General features: G+C 41.1%; 1 protein-coding gene across 2 annotated transcripts; it reads left to right on the top strand.

Annotated features, from left to right (window-relative positions):
* The first annotated feature begins 3083 nt into the window (after positions 1-3083).
* On the top strand, positions 3084-14518 carry kif4 (kinesin family member 4). 2 transcript variants are annotated; one of them, XM_086131953.1, is made up of 30 exons: positions 3084-3279; positions 3708-3849; positions 4622-4736; positions 4827-5017; positions 5144-5233; positions 5360-5526; positions 5748-5842; positions 5966-6085; positions 6391-6566; positions 6672-6733; positions 6827-6959; positions 7109-7167; positions 7258-7363; positions 7486-7593; positions 7766-7948; positions 8104-8195; positions 8565-8709; positions 8894-9004; positions 9082-9165; positions 9279-9392; positions 9564-9719; positions 9819-9916; positions 10116-10245; positions 10570-10740; positions 10835-10957; positions 11034-11102; positions 11502-11579; positions 11779-11904; positions 13823-13912; positions 14020-14518. In XM_086131953.1, exons 2-30 carry the CDS (start codon positions 3727-3729, stop codon positions 14236-14238), a joined length of 3534 nt encoding a protein of 1177 aa, XP_085988079.1. In that variant the 5' UTR covers positions 3084-3279; positions 3708-3726; the 3' UTR covers positions 14239-14518. The 2 variants fall into 2 exon arrangements, with proteins under 2 accessions (XP_085988079.1, XP_085988078.1); XM_086131952.1 differs by having other exon boundaries at positions 8092-8195.
* The last annotated feature ends 4903 nt before the right edge of the window (positions 14519-19421 follow it).

Here is a 19421-nt window from a genome sequence, read left to right as displayed (position 1 = left end):
GCTTTTTTTCATGTACAAATATACTGTCATTCAGCTTTTCATGCAAAATGTATGCTAGTTACAATAAATCTTGTAGGAAGTAGCTAATACATTTTTTACAATTAATGGGCGCTACAGCTTCGTGTTTGCTTTCAAAACTTAGCTTGTAGCAGACGTGTGTACATTTTCAGCATGACGTCTCTGATCCACTGGTGAAAGGACACTCTTTCATCGATAACTGCTTCAGACAACAAAGTGTATGCAGAAAAGTGGTGAAGATTGCACGACTGTCTGTGTCCTATGTGTTGTGTTGTGTTATTTTTGTTATTTTGACTTCAAAATGGCGCCGCGTGAGTGGCTGCCTTTCCAGCAGCTCCTATATTTTGTTGTTGTACTTCTTCCTTTCATAACTTTGCTGCTGTGAATCGGGAATTTCTCCATTGCGAGACTGACTAATAAAGGTTTCCTTATCTTATCTTATCTTAATATTACTGAGGATGGGGTGAGATGAAATAAGTTCTCTTTTTCCCAGTCCTTGTCAAGTCGAGTTCTAAATAAGTATTGAAAGTTATATTTTGGTTGTCTTGTTTGGGCAGCACAGCGGTCGACTGGTTAGCATGTCCGCATCACAGTGCAGAAGGTGGGGGTCCCGTTCCGGCCCCAGCCTTCCTGTGTGGAGTTTGCATGTTCTCCCTGTGCCCGCATGGGTTTTTTCTGGATACTCTGGTTTCCTCCCACATTCGAAAAACATGCATGGCAGGTTAACCAAACACTAAATTGTCATTAGGTGTGACTGTGAGCGTGAATAGTTGTCTATGTGTGCCCTGCGATTGGCTGGCAACCAGTTCAGGGTGTCCCCTGCCTACTGCCCAAAACAATTCTGTGTTCACACACATAATGATCAGTTTCAAAGGTCAGATGTTTTCAGATTTATCAATATGTTTATTGTGGGGGTCGTAGTTTGCAATGATATCACACTGCAATGCATCATGCTGAGAAGTATCGCTAACATGTTGGCAACCTAATTATAGTACAAGAGCTACACAGATTGAACATCTTTTATGATGCAGCAGAGCTCTACACCACTGCAAACGAGAGCACAATTAAAGACTCCTAAATGAATACTGTACCTCTCCCGCCGTGAAAATGAAACACAAATCACAATTGTATTGACAATTTCAGTAAAGTGCCACTTATAATTCACACAGATATTTAAATGTAGCCAGGTCATCCACATTGGCGGGATACACGTATAAATGAGGAGATAGGCTAAGGCACAGGTGTCAAATTCAAGGTGCGCGGGACCCTCTCGTGTCACTTTTTGTGGCCTGCTTAAGCAAATGAGGTTTGCCTGCTTCATCTCTCTTGCTAAATGTGTTTGTCTTTCTCATTTTGGCAGAAAATGTGGACCAGAATTGCACAATTTTCATCACTTTTAACAGCTGTTAGAAAATTTTGATTCACCAAATCTCCTCTTAATGTACTGTATATTCATAGGATGTAGTTATATAGCTGTAGGCTATACAACTGTATATAGTTATACAGTAGGCTATACAACTATATACAGTTGTATAGCCTACTGTAGCCTATATACAGTTGTATAGGCTATACAACTGTATATAGTTGTATAGCCTACTTACAGTGTGTATATATGATAATATGGCATCCTTGAGTATATAACGTATACACATTTTACAGAGTAACTCATTAATCTCATTAGGTTGTATTGGTATACAGTACTTGATGCTGTCCTGTGACTGTATACATTTTGTACCAAATTAAAAGAACAAAAGTACTTTCTCTAAAAGTAATCTCCAGCGAGCGCTTCTTTCACCTCATATTGCTTCTTCAGCTGGGTTACATCTGAGTGTGACTTCTCCCATTTCCGTGAAGGGCCTCCTGCCATGGCACATTTTCAGTGGATGACCTCGACAGTATCAGATGCTCGGTAGCGTGCTGTTCATAAAACTCAGCCACCGGGATCAAGGCGTTTTATTACAGCGTTTCACGCATCATATAAGGCATGTCCCTGAAAAAATTACTCATGTGCTGTCATCTCTCACACCATGCGGAAATATGACTTCATTGCTCGTTAGGTGGAGCTCAAAAGTGCCTGTCACAGAAGAGAAGGCTGAGGCATACATCTGTCTGGTGAATAATGCTGCAGGTCCTGACACAAGGTCATGACAGCGCTGTAGCCGCCTGTTTCATTAATACATTCCTAAAGAGTAACGTACTGGTGCAGCAGCAAACCGGATGCAGCAGAGAGTTACAGAACATGACAAATGTTGAACATAAATGTAGCCATTTGTGACGACTGGTTGTAATGTATGTAGAACTCTGTTTTCTGTTCAGAGACCTTGTCATCAATTTAACCGGACTCAGCTGTTTTCGCTTCTGGCTTCCAGTGTAATGACCTTTTTCCTCCAGCCAGAACAGCGAGTCACTCTCCATTTTTCATGGTAGGCTGAAAACCCATTTCATCAAGAGGGATGATTTGTCACCCACTTACTTCCTAACAGATCTTTCTCCTCTGTTTGCACTTACATATATATATCCAGAGAAATTCTTCTTTTCTTTGCATGTCTATTTTAAGGCACATAAATGTGACCTGCAAAGATTAGAATGCCCACCACTGAATCATTCTGTTCGAAATGTATCCTGCCCACCATCTGTATTCTTCTCCTTCAACCTTTGTTTTTTAAGAAAATTATGTTTAACTCTCCAGATTGCCTTAAAATGTATGCTTGAATTGTTTCATCATAATAACAAATGCTGTTCGTTTTGAATGTTTTCAGGATTAAATGAACCCTTTTAAAAATATTTAGAATTACAAAAAAGACCAAGGCTGTGAAATTTTCTAATCCGTTTATCCTCACAAAGATCACGGGCGTGCTGGAGCCTGAATGTGTTTATTCTGACTATACTGTACTGAGAATTTTTTTAACATCAGATGCTTGTGATTTTACAGGGAAGAGAAGCTGTCTTTTTGCTTGACCATTTGGTGTCAGTCGTGAAACAAAGCGGCACCTATTCTGCCTCATCATTAAGAGAAGAAGAAAACGACGAAGAAGAAGAAAAAGGGGCGGAGCTCGATGTTTGAAAGTCGCGGGTGAGAACTGCACCCAGTTCAAAGGGACTGGGCAATTTACCCAGATTAATAATATTTCGATGATTCAGAATAATTTCATGGTAGACTTTCGTTTCGTGAACGTTTGGTTGGTTGTCTGTCTTCTTTAGACGTATCTGTTGGAGAATTTCCGTGAAACTTCCAAGCGTCGCTGGAGAAGAAGCGGAGAGGTAATGCAAAGTTATTGTCTTGTGTTTTTTTCAGCACCAGCACTGCGACAAGTGACAAGTGGTTTGTTTTTCCTTTCTCTTTTCCATTTAAAAACACAGGAAAACGTTTATACATTCAGTAAAGTAATTACAGTACTGTACTATCATCACGGTTGTGAAAAGACAAGCATCCCGTTTGCACCCCCGATTTAATGGGTTAAAAATAAATTGTAAGTATATTGTATTTGTTTGTATTTAATGCTTGGATATCTAATTACTTTATTTTTCTGTTGGTATAATTATTTGTGTAATTACCACTATTTTTCCCCCCGATGATAATATGGCCTCCTTAAGTAGTTAAAATGATGTATCACAATGCGAGGGAATCGATGTCTCCCTCCCATTTAGAATGATATCCTAACTCGATGGCCTCTTGTGTGTTTTTAAAGATCATCTAAAGTCTCCATCATGACCAACGAGGATGCAAAGGTGATACCAGTGCGGGTCGCCTTGCGCTGTCGTCCTTTAGTGTCAAAAGAAATCAATGAGGGATGTCAATGCTGTCTCACCTTTGTGCCTGGAGAACCACAGGTCTGTATTCGAAGTTTTATGAACGATATATTAAATTTTTATGTTGGTGGTACAATAACATGTACTGAGCCTGATTGTAATCATGACTAATAAAAGAACATTCACAGTGAAACACCAGACATGATCACCATCCATTCGTTGTCTGTTGCGCTTGTACTCATGATGGTCATGGGGGCTATTTTGGTCACTTTTGGGTAAGAGACATTGTACACCTTGGAATGGTCGCTTGCCCTTATAGACAACCATACTTACAGCCACGGACAATTTAGAGTCTTCAAATAACCTGACATGCATTTTTGGGGGGGATTGTGGGAGGAAGCTGGAGTAAAACCACAGAACATGCAAACCCCACACAGGAATGCTTGAGCCGAGATTCATATTAAATTAATCATTAAGAATGTGACTGTACGCTGTAAAATTAGTACGCTCTGCACAGGACAATTTGTACTTATGGACTGAGTTTTTCACTTTTGCGATTCATTTTGCATTGATTCTAGGTGCTTGCGCGCCTGTTGCATGTTCACTCGCTGACAGTTGTAGCTGTATGAAGCTACAAAGCATACCTCAGGACTAGTGGTAAAACCACTTATACCAGCAGAGGATTGTGTAACAGCAAAGTGTGTGCAGATAGCTGACATCAGAACACCTTTTTTGTACTTGTAAAAGCATATTCCGCCACTTTACTATGGGAGCATTGTTCAAAATTCTTTCTCGCTAGGCGGTGTCTAATTTTTATTATTTTAATCCCCCCCCCCCCCCCCCCCCCCCCCAGGTGGTGGTTGGCACAGAGAAGGCGTTCACGTACGACTATGTATTTGATCCCACTGTAGAGCAGGAAGAGGTCTTCAGCACTGCTGTGTCCCCTTTATTATGTGGGCTATTTAAAGGTAACTGCATCTTTTTAAAAAATAAATTAAAGGGGGGGAAAATGACCAAATTAGCCAAGAGGTTTAGAGTCATGTTTTTTTCTTTTGTAGGCTACCACGCCACCGTGCTTGCATACGGACAGACAGGGTCTGGAAAGACCTACTCTATGGGAGGAGCGTACACATCGGCTCAAGAGAATGATCCCTCTGTCGGCGTTATTCCACGAGTTATCAGAACCATCTTTGAGGAAAAGGAAAATAGGACAGACTGTGAATTCTGCATGGGAGTATCATATCTGGAGGTTGTGACTTTTTTGTGTTTGTGTGAATGAAAATTTCTTTGATGTTCGGAAAGATTTTTTTTAATTATTATTATTTTTTTTTTAGTTTTTAACACAGCCATTTTTGGTTTCCTTTTCTAATCACAGATCTACAATGAGGATGTTTTGGATTTGTTATGTACCTCTAAAGATAAACCTGCTATGAACATCAGGGAAGACCCCAAAGAAGGTATCAAGGTAAATGTTGGACACCCTTAGTCAAATGTTTTTAGTCGAGTGGTAACAGACAATTTCCAATAATAATACTTTCCAATAGCCATGTTTTGTTTGTCTGAAAGTCATGTCTTTCATGTTCATTTCCAGATTGTTGGGCTAACTGAGAAGCAGGTGGTCTCTGCTCAGGAGATGGTAAGCTGCCTGGAGCTGGGCAACTCCGCTCGCACTGTGGGCTCCACGGCGATGAACGCTGCCTCGTCACGCTCGCATGCCATCTTCACCATCACACTGGAACAGCGCAAAGGGAAAGACAAGTTAGTGTCATTTTGATTGTTTTGTTTGATTCTCAGTCACTGTTGTTCATCCGTATCTTGTTCACTTAAGATTTTAAATTACCTGGACAGGTGCAAGACACAATTTACTCAATGACGAGTCCAGATCAAGGGCTGTATTTATATTTGAAGAATGACAGATGACTCTGACTATTATTCAACTGGGTTTTTAAAAAATTGCATCTTTTATGTTATCTTTGCAGAGCCGACTCGGTTGTTTCCAAACTGCACCTTGTGGATCTGGCTGGATCAGAGAGGCAGAAAAAAACCAAAGCGGAGGGGGATCGTTTAAAGGAAGGTACGACACCTTAAAGCCTCTGCCTCGCGTAACCTTGAATTAGATAGTCACCTCAGGATGTGTGCCGTAGAATAAAATGACTGTGGCTTCAGATTGTGTCCCCAATAACATTTTCATTCTCAGGCATCAGCATCAATCGAGGCCTTTTGGCTTTGGGTAATGTGATCAGTGCCTTGGGGGATGAAAGCAAGAAAAATGCATTTGTCCCTTACAGAGACTCCAAAATCACGCGCCTGTTACAAGGTAGGCTTTGATTTCAGCATCTGAAAATATCCTCCCTTTGAGGACATTTAGATCTCTCTGCAAATATTTGGAACCAGTGATATCCATAATGCCCGTGTTGGGTTAATTGACACTTATTTTTCATCTTTCAATTGTGTTCATTCAACAAGGGAAGCATTTGAGTTGGCCATTTATTTTTTCTTAACTAAAAATGCATTTCTTTCACATTCAGAAAAGTGACAGAAATAACTATGGAATTTACAGCCACATCCACATACAACCTACAGTACATAAACATAAATGACCCATTTGTTGTGCGTGACCAGATTCCCTCGGAGGCAACAGTCACACACTGATGATCGCGTGCATCAGTCCTGCAGACTCGAACTTAGAGGAGACCATCAACACGCTGCGATATGCTGACCGAGCTCGGAAAATAAAAAACAAGCCTGTTGTTAACCTCGACCCCAGAGTGGCAGAAATGAGCCGCTTAAAGCAACAGGTGCACCGAAAGCAGCACACACAGTACACAAGACATTCGGACCCCTTGCAAATTGTCAATGTGGTGGCCATTGAGTGGGAGTCCTGACAGTCTTTTTGTCCACAGGTTCAGGAATTGCAGGTGATGCTTCTTCATGCCCGTGGAGGAGTGGCACCAGTGCTCTCTGGGTAAGCAGGAGCGGAATTGTGTCATGATGGATATTGCTTGACAAAAGCTCATGTTTACTCGGTTCTGTTCATGTTTTACCCCCTCCCCCACAGGCCAGAGTCTGGCGAGAACGTGAAAAGGTTACTGGAACAGAACCGCAGTCTGAAGGATGAGAACAGCAAATTGAGCAAAGAGCTGAGTGAGACTGCAATACAAACCGCTGTCATGTTTGAGAAGATCATTATGGTGAGTGAAGAAAGTTATCTCCAAGGTTGCCGACCAATTCACAGGAGGCTGTTGCAGTGAATTTGCATAAAACGTGATTAATTTGGGACATTTTTTCATTGTGCATTTTAGAAAAATCCCTATTGTTTTTTGCCTGTATTTTGTTATAGACTGAACAAACAAATGAGAAGCTGCAAAGCAAACTTGAACAACTGCAGCGCCATGCAGCGTAAGATTTTCAATCTATGTTGTGTATTTTCATTTATTGACTCTAGTTATTTTGTAGATGTCTCAAGGATGTGCTTGATCAATATTACAGCTGCAGAGTCGATCTTGAAAAAGTATTGGAGACCCTTGAAGATCAGGAGTTGAAGGAGAACGTTGAGGTGATGAAGAACCTGCAAGATGTTATCTTGGAGCTCAAGGTATGAACATCGCCTCTAACCACAAAAATAAACATGCTGTAATTTTCTTGTGTTCAAAAAATTGGTGAAAGAAAAGGATCTAAAACCAAGTTTGATAAGCTAGAATTTTTTTTTCCTCTTAGAGCGAGAGTGCTGGCATTGCCGCCTCTATCGATGCCATGGCTGCAGGAGCAGACGCACCAGATGGATTGGGCACTAGCTGTACAAATGGAGTACACGAGTCCGCAGCCGTAAGTAGATGTATATAATTTTTTTGTTTCTCCCTCTCCTCACTATGAAAATATTCAGTGTCGTTTTTATTCCATAACCCTAATTTGTGCTTTTCAAAGAATACCTGTTTTTATTTTTCCCCGGTGTTTTCGAAATGGAAAGTACAATGTGTTACCCACCTTTTCGCATTAGGAAAGCAATGCAACGGCTGGCAAGAACTCACCAGATGGCTTCACAGCCCATCATGCGCTGCAACAGGCCCAACTGTCAAAAGAGCTGATCGAGCTGAACAAAGTGTTGACCTTGAAGGAGGCATTGGTCAAGAAGATGTGCCAGAATGATAGCCAGCTGGAGTCCGTGCAGTCAGAGCAACAGGTGAGAGAAGTTGATCGACCGGTGATGTCATTCTGCATTTTAAAGTTGGAAGGGGGGAAAAGTGTTCACACAATGTATGATTTTGTGGGTTTTTGGGGTTGGGTTTTTTTTTTTTCACTTTTATACTGACATTTAACCCGTAGAATAATATGCAGGATCTGCAGATGGCTGTGAATTCTTTGCAAAAGGAGAAAGAGGAGCTTGTTTTGGCACTTCAGTCCGCAAAGAAAGACACCAACCACGCTAAGTACGCTTTCAGATGGGCCACCGGGGATATTTATCTAAAGGCATTAATTACATTTTCACATCCTGAAAAGCCTTATCTCACTGAGCGGCGAGTGTTTTTAAAAGGCAGCGAATGTTGCATTCTCGCCCATACTTTTCTTGTCTCCAGGAAATTTTGAACTGCCTTGTAATGAGAAAACTCACTAAAACTGATGGCGAACATCTGGCGAATGTTTTGCAAAAATTTGCAACCTTGAACACAACCTGAAGAACTCTGACCTGAATGTGCATTTTGCTAATTTTTTGCTCCTCAGTGGGACAGTGGCTTTAGTGATGGATTAAGACTCTCCCACTCTTCCATCCTCATCTGACTTGCACACTTCTCCCGTAGGCTGAGCGAACAGCGCAGAAAGCGTCTGCAGGAGCTGGAGGGCCAGCTGGTTGACGTGAAGAAGAAGCTTTTTGAACAGTCAAAAATGCTCAAACTCAAAGAGTCTTCTGTTCAGAAAGTTATCAAGCTCATGCAGGAAATACAGGTGAATTAACACGCACAATAAACATCAACTCATTGGGGTCTGCGGTATAGTATTGCAATCATATATAGCGCTGCTTCATTGTCATAAATGGCAATAGATGGAAGTCATGCGGGGGTTTTTGTTTTGTTTTTAAGTGACTCAATTTCTCATGGTCCAAAAGTGAACTAATATATTGTACCTGCAGGCGATGAAGTCCCAGCGTACACAGCTAATGAGGCAGATGAGGGATGACTCGGAGAAATTCAGACTCTGGAAGAGTAAAAAGGACAGAGAGGTGCTTCAACTGAAAGAAAAGGTACAGTACATGGATTGTCTGACATAGTGCCAGGATGATCACACATTTTAATCAAAAATAATGTCTACTTTTTACAGGATCGTAAACGTCAATATGAGTTGCTTAAACTCGAGAGGGACTTTCAGAAACAGGCCAGTGTCCTGCGTCGGAAAACGGAGGAGGTGAAGTTTGCCGTTTACTGTGCAATTTCCCATGTGTGAGCTGCACAAAATTACACATTCAGTTAACGTGTTCCGGATAACTGAACAGCAACTGTGAATGTTTTGACCAACAGGCTGCAGCTGCAAACAAGCGACTGAAAGTTGCTCTGCAGAAACGAAGTGAAGTCGTAGAGAAACGTAAAGACTCTCAGAACAGAGGGATGGAGGTTGCTGCTGTCAGAGTGAAGGTAGTATTTGCTCCTCAACATTTTGTGATGATACAAACATCTTTGATGAAATCATTGCTGCCGCTCATCATTGTAGTAAAGTGTTCCTTCGTGCTGTATCGATACTACACTGCATGTGTCTTTTCCCCGTAGTTAATGTAGCCCACGGGATGTGTTTCTTCATGTGATCAGAATTGGTTTCTCAGTGAGGTCGAGGTTATGGTTAGCACAGAAGAGGCCCGGCGTCACCTTAATGACCTTCTGGAGGACAGGAAAGTCTTGGCTCAGGAGATAACGCAGCTCAAGCAGCAGATTGATGCCGGCGAGCGACCCGCTGCCAAAATCAGGGTGAGTTATCCCTTGTGTGGGGTTGGATGTCCTTATGTGACTTCCCGTTTTCTTTTGAGATGCATTTACTATATTATCCGGTGTCGTCTTTCCGTAAAGCGTCGGACGCTACTCATCTCTGAATTGGAGACCCAGGGGGCGCTTGAGACACCTCTGACCAAACAAGTGGAGAACTTGAACACAGAAATGGAACTCAGGTGAGTCGTCAGGGAAACGGAATCAATGAAAAATGAACTACAAATCTGTTCATTGGATCAGAACTATTTAGTCTGAAGTGACGCCCCCCGAGGAGATGCGTAAAACAGGATGTTTGCTGCTCCATGTAAACACGACTCGAATCGATTTAATTTATGACCGATTTGCTATTTAACAGAGTGCCATTCATTATTTGAACAGGAATGCCCAGATAGCTGACCTTCAGCAGAAGGTCCTTGCCGCAGACAGCGAGGGGCGTCTGAAACAGCGCATAGATGGCATCACAAGCATTGTTGATGCCAAGTGTGCGGTCAGAGTTCTGATGGCTGAGGTGAGGCTTGCTGGTTGGGGAGAGAAAATAAAACAAAACACGCAGGCATTAACCTGTACAAAATGTCCTTGTGTCCTTTCAATGAGGACACATTTGTTTGCATAATGTAATAACTTCCATGATCAGACTATAATTTAGTTTTCAGGACTTATGTAATCATGAAATTCACCTTAGGTGTCAAATGTGCTTGAATGTTTTTTTTGGGGGGGTCGGGGGGGGGTCTGCCATTTCTTGCTTGGTATTTATTCTCTTTTTTTAATACATTTCTTGAGTGAGAAATGTATTAAAAAAGAAAATAAATAAAAGCGTGTTTTTCTTCTTCAGCTGGTGTCGGCAAAGACGGTTGCAGCCAAGCTGGAGAGTGACCTCCATCAAGAGAAAGCCAATGGACAAGACCTGACCAAAATGTTGGCTGATGAGCGAGAGGTGATGTCCACCATGGACATGGAGCACCAGCAGCAGCTTGTGGAATTAGAGCAGAGGCATCAAGACAAAGTACCCATCCTCCTTTTTGTTGTGTTTTTTTACACATTTTATTTTTAAAAATCTCTTTGTCTCCAGCATTTGTTTCTCCACTTCTTCGCCGCAGGTTCAGTGTCTCCTCAACCAACTCCAGAACAAACCTATTTGTCGAGAGTCGGATGAACCAAAGCAGAGAGATGAAGAGAACAACACAAAGGAAAGAGAGCTCCTGCAGCGTCTCAAAGTTCAGGTTAGTCTCTGCACAGTCAGAATTGTGAAAAAGAAACTGCGCAAGCATTCCTGAATAATTGGATTCCTCGCCTTAGGATGAGGAGCTCCACAAACTGCGTGTTCTGTGCGAGCAGAACCAAAACCTGGTGTTGGAGTATAGACAGGTAAGTGCACAATTTTATTCCAGGTTGTTATTAAGGAAATGATGCAAAAAAATGCTTTCAAGGGAATTTTGTATAGAGTTGGGGTATGGCATTTTAGAGCAGATTATTATTTTTATTTGTTTTACGACGCATTGTCCAACTTTGAAGTGACTAATCCCTCAAAGAAAACTTCGCTATAGGAGTAGGGTGTACAATATGGCGATGAGCCAAATTGGGATTGTTCTTCTTGGCAGTGTGTCTGCTCTGCTGAGTTCCAATCTAATGGCTACTGCCATGATGTATAATGATTTCAACTGGCAAGGAACTCACTCAATGATGGGTAACATCTAAGTGATCATAAAATGAGTTTTAGCCAAAGTAAAGATTTAGTTTTTTGTTTTGTCCCCCCACCCCTCACAGAAAGAGGAGGAAGAAGATGACTGGCATCCAGAGAAACCGGAGAAGGCACGCAGGACATCCAGGAAACCGAGAACAGGGGTAAGGACTGACTTAATTGCTTTGAGGGTGCTTTCAGGGAATACTTTCACAAAGAGGTTATGCATTAGTCTGCATGTCTGTAAAGTCAGAAAAGTGATGTAATCATTGACTTTCAATGTGATCACTTACATCAAAAAGTTGATGGGTATTTTTATTTTTTATTTTTCACCTTTTGTGTGTGTGTGTGTGTTTTGTTTAGTGTTCCTGCAAAGGCTGCTGTAGCAACAAGCACTGTCGTTGCCGTAAAGGGAAGATGACGTGCAGTGAGAACTGCCAGTGTGACCACGCGAAATGTCAAAATATGGACGAGCAGGTTGTCGCTGAGGTTTGTCTTGATACAGTGATAATACACTCCTGCACCCCATCATTGGGTGCACCGACACCGTATCCTGTTGGTTTACACCAGTGTTTCTCAAATAGTGGGGCGCGCCCCCCTGGAGGGGCGCGAGGCTCCGTCAAGGGGGGCGCGTTTTACTTCGGGGAACATGGTTTTTTTTTTTTTTTTTTTTTTTTACTGTCCTAAAATAACGTGCAGTTGCACCTCCACTACGTTAGGGGGCAGTGGCGCTCTCATTGGCAGAGTTTGCGCAGGGGGCATTCTCAGGGAGGAAATATGACGAGGCTTATACAATACATGCTGATTTATACAGCGCTTTCACAACAGCGGCAGCTGTAACAAAGCGCTTAACAAAACAGTTAACATAAAGTAAAATAATAAACACAACACATAACATAATACACGGACAGTCGTGCAGTCCTAACCACTTTTCCGTCACACACTTTGTTGTTTGAAGCAGTTTGAGATGAAAGAGGAGAGAATCAAAGTGTCCTTTAACCAGTGGATTAGAGACGTCATGCTCAAAATGTGCACACGTCGGAAAGATCGATGTGCTTACTGTGTCTAAAAATTTTGGTGGCGGACAGCATGAAGCCAAATAAATTAAGCCGTCACTTAAAGACATTACTCCCCAATCACGCTGATAAGCTGCTTGAGTTTTTTTCAGCGAAAACCTGCCGAATATTGTCAACAATCATACCGCTTTGTGACTGCTACTTCATTAAACTAAAATACAGGTCCCGGCTACACATTGAGCAGGAGCCGAGAGTTGCTGTGTCCTGCTTCAAACCTCGCTTCGAAAAGCTGTGCATTGCAAAACATGTTCATTGTAGCCATTAATCCAGACATCATCTTTGATTTAAAAAAAAAAAAGCACAAATTCTTTCATATATTTTTGTTTTGCTGGTTAAAGTTTTTTTCTTATATTGTGCTCCTGAGGTAATGTTGGTGATTAGTTTGAATGCATTATTAGTCATTGATTTTATGTAATTTTATTTTTCAGTATCGTATGGTTTGACATGGTCAGTCAAAAAATATTTGTTAAATTAAGGATTTTTGAATTTCAGATGCACTTTAAATCTATTCTTGTTGTAAGTTGGTCCATAAAGTTGGTCCATATTTCTTTCTTTTTTATTCTCTTATACGTTAATAAGGATACAGTGTTATGCAAAGGTGTACTTATAATATTTTTTATAGTCAAATTATCCTATTTATAGTTGTGCGGGGGCGCGAGATGTTTTCCTCTTCCTTGGGGGGGCATGACAGACAATAATTGAGAACCACTGGTTTACACTAAGTTACCCAAGAGGAACAAATTATTTATACAGCATAATCCACTATCACAATAGTAAACCTATTCTTAAATTACTGTTTTGTGAAGGCATTTGACATTTGATTATCTGAACATTTTATTTATATAATACATACATACACACACTGATATGGCTTTTGTTCCATCTATACATCCGTTTTCGGATCCGCTTATCCTTACAAGGGTCGCGGGGGTTGCTGAAGCCTATCCCAGCCGTCTTCGGGCAGTAGGCGGGAGACACCCTGAACCGGCTGGCTGCCAGCCAGTCGCAGGGCACACAGAGACAAACAACCATCCACACTCAGATCACACCTCGGGACAATGTAGAGTGTTCAATCAGCCTGCAATGCATGTTTTTGGAATGTGGGAGGAAACCGGAGTACCCAGAAAAAACCCCACACGGGCCCGGGGAGAACATGCAAACTCCACACAGTGAGGGAGGAGCTGGATTTGAACCTGGTACCTCTGCACTGTGTGAGGTCGACGGGCTAGCCACCTTACGACCGGGCCGCGCTGGCTTTTATTATTATTATTTTTTTAACCTTTCAAAATCTTTCTTAGGTGTGTTTATGCAATAAATGTATTTTATTCCAGGATGAAAGCCTGAGCGAAAATGTTTCAAGAGACTCTGCCAGTCCAGATACCACATTCTTCAATCCGCCATCTTGCACACCAACAAAGAAGGTAAGTGATTCCCCCTCTCAAACCTCAGCTGCACATCATAGGTTGATGAAAACGAGTAACACACACACACACACACTTGTAAATGACTAATGTAATGTTTCTTTCAGGTATTAGAGGAAATGGGAGACATGGGGCACGACACCACAGACCTAAAGCTCGTACGCAAGCCTATCTTAAAAGAGGAGGACCAGGATGTGGATCAGGAGGAAGACAGAACTACAATAAGAAACCTCAAGAAGAAGAAACGACTCCTGACAAGTTTTCAGAACAGTTTTTTTTCTGGCTGCACTCCAATCACAGAGGAATCTTCTACTACTTCTATTTAGTTATATAAGTTACATGTCTTTGTGAATGTGGTTCGTCCTTTTATATGTGACTTTCAATCTCGCCGTTTGATTTTGCGGGCAGCAAAATGGACTGTGAACAGTGTCCAATTCTGGACTTCTTATTGCACAATGAGATGATTGAGAAAGCTGCACATTTGAGGAGGGATGGCATGTAACAATGAGGAGTCAAGGAACTTAGCCTTAGGTTTGGACCTCAGGTGGAGGATTTTTTGTAAATCTTTTTGCTCAACTTGTACTTTTAGCAACAAAGGTTAATAAAATCTTATGGTCAAATCTTGGTTTATTTTTGATTCTTAACAATGTTCTTTTTTTTTTTTTGTTTTTTTTTTTGTGATTTCATAATTTGTTCAAGTCTCCTTTTTCTGACTTGTTTTTGACTAGCATTGAAAAATTAGACCCTCGGCTTAACATAACTTTTTTTTCCCCCCGAAATGAATATTTAGTACGAGCAACAGAGTAAGCGAATCTAGTACAGTACACTATAATGCAGTAATAACTAAACAAAATGCAATGCAATTAAGTTTTGATTGAGGGATTCATTTAACTCATTCAGTACCAGCCAATTCTGGACCAAGTCTGAAAAGACGTCTAAATACGTCTTTGGGAGTGAATGAGTTAATAATACGTTTGTAGCGTACAGTGGCGCAGAACTGGACTGCATCATACCGAAAGCTGCTCCTCATATATTTCCTAGGCGAGGAAAGGGAAAAAAAAAGCGTGAGTCATTTATGGTTCAGTTGTTTCATACATCACTGCAACCACAATAACAAAACATTATTTCAATGAATTTATACCTCTGACAAAAGCTACATACACTTTTTTTTTTTACATATCCACTCAGATGTCGTTTTGTTGTCATTGCTGTGTCATGTGTTCTGATCACGGACTGAGCAAAAGATCCGTTTGCAGTACATGTACCGTATATCTTAATGAGGCTCAGTGACTATTATTTGCAGGCAAAGGTTTAAGTCTATATCTTCCAAATCTTGATTAGTTTGTTTACATTTGAATATTCCTTTCATTTCTACATCCGTTATCCTGCTTGCTCTCCGGCAAAGTTATGCACCGTAGTATCTATCTATGCCTGTTTAAACATAATTCAATCCGAATGTGATAATTTTTCCATGAATCACTTGCACTTTGCACACAACTAAAGAGAACATCTGTTATTAGCTGTTGTAGATAGAATGAAATTCAACTATTTTTTAAAATAACCATCACTTAAGATGTCGCACCTTCAAGTTGTGACCAATTGCTGAGTTTTGTGAGACCACAGATGCCAAAAAGTTTGGTTGATGCACCACCATCAACTCATTAGTACAGTGTTTGAAGTACTTAGAGTGAACTGCAGGTGTCATGAATTCCCTTTGCTTTTCATAGCAATTGTAATGATTAAGTTGAAAGGACACTTTGATTCTCTCCTCTTTCATCTAGAACTCCTTCAAATGACAAAACGCATGAGGGAAAGGCGTTTTTGGACGACTGTCCGTCTTTTTATGTTATGTGTTGTGTTTATTATTTTACTTTATGTTAACTGTTTTGTGAAGCGCTTTGTTACAGCTGTAGCTGTTGTGAAAGCCCTGTATAAATCAGGATGTATTACATTGTAAGTTTGCCATGACATATCGGCGAAAGTCCTCATACAGCATTGAGCATTTATGCCGGGGATGTCACACAAATCCTTTCACATACGCATTGCTAGATAAGATCCACAGTAAATATCTGTCTTGACACAGCAGACCACCATACAGTGCCTGTTAAGTACATTTGCTCATTGCTCAGAAAATTACAGACTTACTGATGTGATGCAGATATACGCCCCTGCTAACTATATCTTGTTTCCTTTTCGAAAAAATGAGTTTACTGACAACAGCTCTGATTGGAGTGACACATGTGACCTGCTCAGCAGGTTACTGGTGTTATCTGGTGTAAATTGCATATGAAATGATGACCATCAATCCAAAGGTGAAAGACAGTGATTTATCAGCGTCACACATTATTGCTGTGCACATAATCCCTCTCCTCAAGGCGTTGGACTCTGCACTCAAAGCATTGCCATGCCTTGAACTTAAAGATAAGATAACCCGAGAATATGAATGAATATTTACAAGAATGTGTAAATATGACTTCACTTTGAAGGAAAACATTTCAAATTTGCCTCGGTTTTTAAGCTCCAGCTTTGCTGCTTTTGTTTTGTACCGTTGACTTCATCCACCCTGAAGATAGAAACACAGTCTCCTGTTTATGACAATATGCGTTCTGTTTCGTTATGAATTTGGTGGAGACTTTTTATTTGTTGTATCATCTGATAACAACTCAATCTTAGGCTGCAGGCGCTCATCTGACACGTTTAATATTAATAGCTGAGACACACCTTGAACGAGTGCAACTGTAAAATCTTGTGTTGACTCATCATTTTACACCGAGTGTGTTTTAGTCATTCGTGGCTTTCTGGGCTCTAAAAACAACAACATATTTTCACATCCCCGAGCAAACTAGTTAATTGTGCGCCGTTTGGAACCTTTATACTCGTGATCGACCCAAAATGGCTCCATGACCGACATTTCGATCTCAACCTACCTATTCGGAATTATTGATCTGAAGGATTACCCTCATTCCTTTGAGTGGTTTTACTTGATTTTATTTCTATTTCACGCGGCGGAATAGTGGTGACGACGTCTGCCTCAAGGTTGGAATCTCTGTGGAATTTGTATGTTGGTGCTTGCACTCCAACTTCCTCCCACATTGAAAAACATGCATGTTAGGTTCAGAGAAGACTAAATTGTCTACCGGCGTGAAAGTGAATGTGAAAAGTTGTTTCGAGTCTGCGAGTCCAGGTTGTAGCCCATCTCTCACCCACATGCATAGATCCCATCTCACCTGTGACAAGGACAACCCTATCGAAAACGAATGGTTTTGATTATCTAAAATAATCATCAATGAATTTGATAATTGCTTAATTGTTGATTAATCAATTAATTGCTGCACCTCACCTTTAATAGTGTAAATAATAGATTTTTTTTGTCCTTTTATTAGAATAACTTGGAAGTCAAACCACCGTCACAGAGAAGATTTTATTCAACTTTAGAGGTTCCATCAAACACCCCCCCCCCCCTCCACCCGCCCACCCAACACAATCGCATCAATTTATTGTGTTCAGTGAGCACAGGTCACTTTAAATTGATATGATGTCATGCCCGCAATTGACCATGGGCGTTCATGGGCTTACAAGAGAACCCAACGCAGCAAAAATGTGGATCATAGACTCAACTCACATGCTAAGTGGCTGTAAAAAAAAAAAAATTGTATGTTTGCAAACATCTACTGAGCTGCGACAGCCCATCAAATGACTTCTGGCAGTGGATGAACTCGTGAGGCGTTCAGTGCATTTTTTTACAGCAAGGACAAAAGAGATGCACTTGAGGCTGGCCCTTCCCTGCGTCAGTCAGCGTGGAATCAGGATGTTGGAGAGGGGCAGGGCACAAGGCCTGTCAAATATTTACAGCTCGTGTAATCATTAACCTCCCACCAACCCCTGATCTCTTAAACCGGTGCCTCGGCCTGGTTGTCATTCCTGCTCTGCCATGACTAACTTTGACACCAAAATGGCAGCTCTTGCTTCACCACCTACACCCTTGTCCATCCCTGAGCTTGCCTGTTCAGTTACTTTGTCTTCTTCTTCTCTCCAGTTTCTCTAACCTACTGCTGCGGCCTAAATGTGGCCGTGGGGTAACACGCTGCTACACTCCAAACTTTGGCCTCGTGTGACACCTCTCGGTGAGTACAACTCAAATCGTTTATCAGCATTTCAAACTAACGTGAACACATCTGATTATTTTCTTCACAGGGATTACGAACAACGCAATGTTATTATTTTAACGTTAGGATATATTTTTTTTGTATGAAAGGAAACATGTATAACACAGATGTGATTTTAAAAAAACTTTTTGTAATATTTCAAAAATAATATTTAATTAATGTACTATAATTTGATTTTCATTGATTGGCCGGTGAAGTTTTCAGGGCTTACCCCGCTTCTCATTTGTTTTAAAATCACATGGTGTAGCTTCACTCGTTATCCTGAACAGAACAAGCTCTTGACAATAAAGAATGATTTATTTATTTGCTTTCAGTTGCATTTCCCCTATATACATCATGTTTGTTTTCCTCAAAGGAGAAGTAAGCAGATTTAAAAAAACAAAACCAACAAAGAAGCAAATTGTAACATTTTTGAACAACATCAGCAGACTGAGTTTGACTACAACGTCAACAAAGATATTGAGCGGGACAAAGAAGTAATACGTCACAGGGTTTCAAATAGAAGAGATTGAACATTGTAGAGAAACATAAATGTCAGCAGGAAGTGCAAAGCCTGCAGTTCACAGGTTAGACACGCCCTTATATTCACATATTGACAGGATTCCTCATGACTGCCACCATAAAATGTTATCTTGTCAAGCTTTGGCCCTTTGGCCACGCTGCTGGTTGACGTTGTCTATTTGAGGCAGTAAAACGGGGAGGAGGAAATTAGCAGGTCAAAGTCACCTACCAGAGGACCATCGTCGAAAGCAGATGAAATTCTGACTTAACCTCAGCGAACTTTGAACTTTGGTCTTCATGCGCTTGGTCTCCCGCTCTCCTCTTGGGTTTGTGGCGGGAAAGGGCGGCCTCGGTCTCGTCACAGATTTGCCTGGATGAGACTTTTGGTGCTCGCTGGATGTAACAGCAACTCCATGTGGATGTTGGATCAAGTTCCAGTGGAGGTGCTGTTACTTGCAGAAAGTTACCACAGATGACTACGGCTATTACTGTGAGCTAATTTGTTCAAAGGGTATTTAAAAAAAAAAAGAGTAATGGGGCACAAGGTGATGACCTATGAATTGACAGCCAGTGATGAGAACTTCTGCCTGTCATTTCTGTAGGCCACTGCTGTGTTTGTCCTTCAGAGCATAGAGTAGTTTCTTGCATTATCATCATCCATGTTTGAATTATCTTTGCAGGCCTGCGAGGAGGGCAGGAAGATGTTGCGTTGTCCTTGAATGATTGTTGACCATATCCCAATAAAGTTTGGATATTTTCCTTTCTTGAGCTTTTATTGTATTTGTGTGGATGCAGGTTACTCCAATTGGCAGACCATTTAAACATTCATATTCTTGAAAAAT

The sequence above is a fragment of the Hippocampus guttulatus genome, chromosome 15 (assembly GCF_054856545.1).
Source record: "Hippocampus guttulatus isolate MCC_2025c chromosome 15, RoL_Hgut_1.0, whole genome shotgun sequence".
In the NCBI taxonomy this organism is placed as follows: Eukaryota; Metazoa; Chordata; class Actinopteri; order Syngnathiformes; family Syngnathidae; genus Hippocampus; species Hippocampus guttulatus.
The sequence above is the reverse complement of the archived record's forward strand: the minus strand, read 5'-3'. Positions and strand labels throughout refer to the sequence as shown.

Excerpts from the sequence above, each read along its gene's own strand:
- kif4 (XM_086131952.1), top strand. The coding sequence starts at position 3,727 with ATGACCAACGAGGATGCAAAGGTGATACCAGTGCGGGTCGCCTTGCGC. Across the intron at positions 5,234-5,359 it reads ACCCCAAAGAAGGTATCAAG|ATTGTTGGGCTAACTGAGAA; the intron begins GTAAATGTTGGA and ends GTTCATTTCCAG. Across the intron at positions 11,905-13,822 it reads ACGAGCAGGTTGTCGCTGAG|GATGAAAGCCTGAGCGAAAA; the intron begins GTTTGTCTTGAT and ends ATTTTATTCCAG.